Below are 6000 nucleotides of genomic sequence, written 5' to 3' on the forward strand. Positions count from 1 at the left end.
TTCTCTGTTGATGTACACACTGCCTTCGGTGAGGCTGCAAAATTCCCTGCAATGTTTGCTTTTAAATGCTCTGGTTGGCAACACATCCCCTGGGGAGGCACAGCAGAGCAGCCAGGGCTGGGCTGCTTTGATTCCACAAACTGGAGGCAGGAGATGCTCATAAAGGTTTTGCAAAAGCTTTGTGTCTGCTGCCCTGGTGATGTTTGTGGGGATCACTCTGCTCTCAAATGTGCTTACACTTGGGTTCTGCAGCCCCGGAGAGGAAGCACTGGTGTCTTTGATGAGTGAGCTACAGGTCACAGACAGAGTGGAGTGAGTCAGCCTCTCCTTTAACTGCAGCACAAGTGACAATGTAACTGCTCAAAAGACTTGTAGTAAACACCACCAGCACACAGCCTGGCCCACCACCCCTCTAGAGACTCTGAGTGGCTCTGAGAAGTTCCTAAACCCACTGCTTGGTGACACTCTTAAGGCTGCTCATCTCAGCTCAGCTACACACACCATCAGCACCTTCCCCTCCACATCACAACCAGGAAAACCCAACCCCAGAGCAAAGAAATCCAGTCAAACATACCACCAGCAACTTCCACTCCTCTGTTTTCCAACACTGGGAATGGTAAAAGCCCAACCTACATGCATTGGCAGTTTTGTAATACCATTACATAAGAATTATTTAACTACAGCAACAGATTTGAAAAGCAGCAGCAGCAGCAGCCACGGCTATGCTGGTTCACACATCAGGAAAAAAAAAATCAATAAAGGGAGGGATGAGTTTTGTAAACACACATTTGACCGTCACAGGGAGTGGACTGGGATTGGGATTTGGGATTTCAACACCCTCAAGAGTGTTGGAGTCCAGGACATCCCTTTGGATGAGCTGGGACCTGGGAAAGGGAGTTTGAGCCCTGGGCAGGGGGTGTGGAGCTGGTCCAGGGGGTTTGGAGACCTTGGCACAGCCCAGGAAAACACTGGGTTTGATCTCAGCCCATGGGAGAAACTTCCAGCACAAGGAGAGGAATTGCAAATCACCAGGAAGTGAAAATAGTAGTTTAACACAGTAGAACATGTGATATCAAATAATAACCAACTCGAGAAACCAGAAAACAAGAAAACTCTGCTTCTTTGTACCAACACGACTTGGGGGCTTTTAGAGGGCGAGGACTTTAAACAACTTGAATCTCAGGTGAGAAAACCAACCTGAGACAAGAGCAGCTCAAACACCTTTCAGCTCAGAGCAACCAGAGCACCGCCACCCCTGAACAGAGAACACGAATAGCACCAGAGCTGCCATTCCAACTCCAACTCCAACTTCAGGAGAGCCCCACGAGAAGCACCAGGAGCAGTACCTGGTGCTCGGCGTGGATGTTGTCCCCGGTGGGCCAGCGGTGTTTGCTGTTGGTGTAGCCCCCGCCGCCGCTGCCGCCGCCGCCGAGCTGCTCCCCGTGCTGCCTCTGGAAGAAATAATCCACCATGGCGTCGTCCTGGGAGCGCCCCGCCACTCCGATGGAGCCCGGCACCGGGCTGGAGTGTGTCCCTGCTGCTGCTGCTGCCGCCAGGGCCTGGCTGGCAGCCGGCTGTGCCTGAGCCTGGGAGCCTGTGCCAGATGTCAGTACCACGGGCATGGTGGGGTTGGCTGTGTCTTGGGCGTGCTGCTTCAGGTGGGGGCTGAACGAGTCCTGCCACAGAACTGCTTTTCTCTTCAAAACGCACGCTACGCTCATTCCACCAGCACCTGCAGGGGGGACAGGGGGGAAAGAGAGGGGAAACAGACGTGAAATCCTCCCGGCTGAGGCTGCGAGTGTTAAATAATGTAAATTATCTTGTGACAATGTTGCTGTGGCAAAGGTGACTCCTTCAATACCGCCCCATGAACCCAGCAGATAAAACAGCGCTGAAAATGAACAGAAATCCCAAGTTTGTGTCAAGTTCTGTGAGGGACAGCACACTGACTGGAAAACTGCTGAGGAAAAGCCCCAAAAAACCTGTGGAAGGCAGTGACACCAGAACCTGCTGTGCCCTTTTACACCAGGCCTGGTTCCCCATCCATATAAACACTCGAGGCCTCCTGCATCTCAAAGTATTCCCTCAGCCGTGCAAAGCAGCAAAGCAACAGTTTGGTTTGGTTTGTTTTTTCAATTAAAAAAACCTTAAAATTCTGGATTTCTGCTCGTCCAGTCCATGGAGCCTCAAATACAGCACGCACTTTCACTGCTAACTCAGAAGCTGTGCTCAGGAGGCAGGAAAACCCATGGACAGGCTTTATGGAATTCCCTGGAGAAAGAGCAGCAAACCTGGGATATGGACAGAACTTTCCAGAGCAGGCACAGCCAGCACTGCTAGTCCTGCTGTCGATGGCACTGGGGGAAACTGGGCAAGTCCCAACACATTCCCAGTACCCAGAACACACCAATAAAATACCCCAATAGATGGCACTAGGGGAAAACTGGACAATCCCAACACATTCCCAGTACCCAGAGCACTGAACACTCCAATAAAATACCCCAATCCATGGCACTAGGGGAAAACTGGACAATCCCAACACATTCCCAGTACCCAGAACACACCAATAAAATACCCCAATAGATGGCACTAGGGGAAAACTGGACAATCCCAACACATTCCCCGTACCCAGAGCACTGAACACCCCAATAAATGAAACACCCCATATGTTTTGCACACATCCAAATGATCTGCCAGCAGGAGGAAAACCTACAGATTAAGCTGACAGCAACTGACTGACTTCCTATTCCCCGAATATTTTGCTAACATTCCAGCAGCACAAAACCACAGGAGTTTGTTTGTTATTTTAAGGCAGGGCTATCAGAGCAATAAAGACACTACAGGTGTGAAGAGCAGAGTGTTTTCTCCCCGTTATGTAACGCTCACACAACAAGCCAAACCCATTTTTAAAGGCATGGGGACGGCCTGAATTAATCTTGATTAAAAAGATCAATAGTTTCTGTTTCTCTGTTCCCTCCCTGCTCCTCGTAGTAGCCCTGAACAACACTTTACTACTACAAACAACTTCCAAGAACAATTTACTCGCACTGGGGAGACCAAAATATAAAATCTCAGTCCTAATTTGGACCAAACTTTGTTAGGTTTGCCCCACGAGGGTTACAGTATCAAAATCCTTCAGTAACATCACATAAAGTACCCAAGCTCCTCTATGCCAAAAGAACAAAAAAAAAAATTAAGTAATTAATGGTAAAAAATTCATTTATCCTCAAACTGAGGTGTGTATTAACTGCCAGGAAATCTGAGCGGCCTCTCCAACGGAAGTTACAAGTTATCTCAGGGCAGACCGTAAAAAAAAAAAAAAACAAACAAACAAAGGAAGATACTATGAATCCCCAGCAAAAAAAAAAAAAAAAAAAAAATCAGTATCTAGAGATTGCGACCAGCCCGCTGAGAAACAAGGTACAAAGTTGCGCTGCTGCAGCCTTTGCTCCTTCAAAAGGGACAATTAATTAATTCCTGAGTTAATAAAGGAGAAAAACCTCAATCAATGAACTGAGGAGAAGCTGCTCCGGTCGTTTCCTCCTCGGGCCGCCCCAAACACGAGCGGAAAACTTGGCAAAGGCGACATTTTGCAAAGGGAGAGGAGGAGGAGGAGGAGGAGGAGGAGGGAGCTCAAGTTGAGTTCCCGAGCCGTGTTTTTCTGGGAATGCGGGACAGCTCAATCCTGTCATTCAAAGCCCCGACACAAACTCGGGGCTCCCGGAGCCTCTTTCATTCCTAAAACTCCCCCCTAAAAAATAAATTATCGACTTTTCCCAGGTGAAAACAGAACCCTGGGTTTGCAAACAAAGGTTTCCACACTTCTACATTGCATTTCTGCTCTTTCCGGGCTGAAAACACGGCGTGGAAAATTAACTGCTCCATGTTGTCACCGCAGGTAGAAACACTTCAGGATTTGGGACAGTCCATAAATAATTAATAATAAAAAAATAATAAAAACTTTGGAGAAATCTCCCCCCCCTGCGAGTTTGAAGCACCGCCGGTGACAACACAAGGAATAAAAGGAGGTTTAATCTCTCACTGAGGCTCTGATTTTGTATTTCCTCCCAGAAATCACAGATTATTACAAAATTAACACCATGTTAAAAACGGCCCGTTAAAAAAAAAAAAAAAAGTTCGACCCCCCAAAGCAGAGGAGTTTGGGTTGGGTGGGTTTTTTGGGGTTTTTTTTTTGATTTGAAAGTTGCAGTGGAAATGAAAGCAGAGCCATTGTTTGGGAGCTGTGTGGCCTAGCAGAACTTTTAGCGTTATCCCTGTGCTCGCCTGAAAACCTGGGGAGACGCAGCGCTGAATTAAAATTAAAATTAAAATTTAAACCCCCCCTTACCCCACCTCCATCCCCCTCAATAAAGGAAATTCCTTACTCATGATCTGTCTTAATAAAAATCTCCGCTCCCAAACAAAGTTATTAAACATTGACCAAAGCAAACAAAAACAACAACAACAACAACAATAAAAAAAAATCAGAGCATTTCTCAGGTTTGGGGCCGAGAGACTCTTTAAAATCCCAAGTTCGCGGCTCACAAGGGGCCGAGGCTGTTGTTATATGCGAGCACGAGATAAAAACAAGGAGAGGAAAAAAAATAATAAAAATAAAACCAAACAAAAACACACAACCCCCCCAGGGTCACCTAAAAGGGATTGTCTGGTTTTTTCTGTCTCTTCCTCTGCTAACCCCAGACCCCTTTTCTCATCCAGAGACCCCCTAAAATCACCGAAATTAAATTTAAAAAAAACCAGGGGGAAGGACCCCAATCACCCCCTGGGAGCCCCGGGGGCAACAAAGCGGGGCCTGGGCCGGGCCTATCGAACCCCCCGGGAGTGAGAACGGGGATAACCCGGGGGTAAAACCCGGCCCGGTTACCGGGGAGACCCTCCCCAGGACAGGGGGGAGCCCCCAGGCCGGGGGGAGCCCCGGCGGGCCGGGCCCGGGGCACGGCGGCTGCAGGGCGGCCACGGGCCCGCGCCCCGCCAACAATAACCCCGGTTCCCGGTACCGGAGAGCCCGCGGGGCCTCGCTGGGAGCCCAGGGGGGTCTCCCGAGCCCCCTCCCCGCTAACAATGGGCCCAGGCCGCGGCCCCGACGCGGAGCCGGGCGGGAGTTGCCGGCGCAGCGCCCCCGCCGCCGCTCGCCTTCGGGGCGGCCTGGGGCCTCTCCCGCCGCGCCCCCCGACAATATGTGCCCACGGGCGGGTCCGCGGGGGTCCCGGGCGCGGAGGGGCCGGCGCCGGGCCGGTACTCACGGGCGGAGCGCTCGGATGCAGACGGATGCCGGGCCCCCCCCGGCCGCTCGCCGCTGCCTCTCCCCGGCCTCTCACTCCGACAACATGGCGGCGCGGCGGGGCCGCGGCCGCGCTGCACCACGGGAAGGCGAGGCCGGGACACAGCGCCGGGACCGGCGGGACCGACCGCGGGGTACGGGGATAACGGGGATGGACCGGGATACGGGGATAACGGGATGGACCGGGATACCGGGATAAGGGGATGGGATGGATGGGATAATGGGATGGGGTGGGGTGGGATAATGGGATGGGGTGGGGTGGGATAACGGGATGGGGTGGGATGCGATGGACCGGGATAGGATAATGGGATAATGGGATGGGATAGGGTGGGATGGGATAATGGGATGGGATGGGATAGGGTGGGTTTGGGTGCGATGGGGTGGGATGTGGTGTGGTGGGGTGGGATGGGAAGGGATGGACTGGGATGGGATAAGGGGATGGGCATGAGGATGGGGATGGAATGGGATGGGGTGGGATAGGATAATGGGATGGGATGATGGGATGGGATAATGGGATGGGATAATAGGGTGGGATGGGATAATGGGGTGGGGTGGGATGGGATGGGATGGACCGGGATGGGGTGGGATAATGGGATGGGATGGGATAAGGAGATGGGGATGGGATCGATGGGATGGGATGGGATGGGACTGGGATGGGGTGAGATAATGGGGTGGGATAATGGGATGGGACAGGACAG

The 6000-nt window shown here is 51.8% G+C and overlaps 1 protein-coding gene across 5 annotated transcripts in view; it reads right to left on the reverse strand.

The window, feature by feature from the left end:
• PUM1 (pumilio RNA binding family member 1) overlaps positions 1-5362 on the reverse strand; it is a 63030-nt gene extending 57668 nt beyond the window's left edge. For all 5 annotated transcript variants that reach the window (XM_083879535.1, XM_083879537.1, XM_083879534.1 and 2 more), the window contains exons 1-2: positions 5265-5362; positions 1347-1732 (exon numbers count right to left, since the gene is read on the reverse strand). In XM_083879535.1, the coding sequence (XP_083735661.1) occupies positions 1347-1721 (375 nt within the window). In that variant the 5' untranslated portion in view covers positions 1722-1732; positions 5265-5362. The remainder of the gene's footprint in view (positions 1-1346; positions 1733-5264) is intronic.
• Between the last annotated feature and the right edge of the window lie 638 nt (positions 5363-6000).

This window comes from Zosterops lateralis (assembly GCF_965231275.1).
Source record: "Zosterops lateralis genome assembly, chromosome: 28".
NCBI classification, from domain to species: domain Eukaryota; kingdom Metazoa; phylum Chordata; class Aves; order Passeriformes; family Zosteropidae; genus Zosterops; species Zosterops lateralis.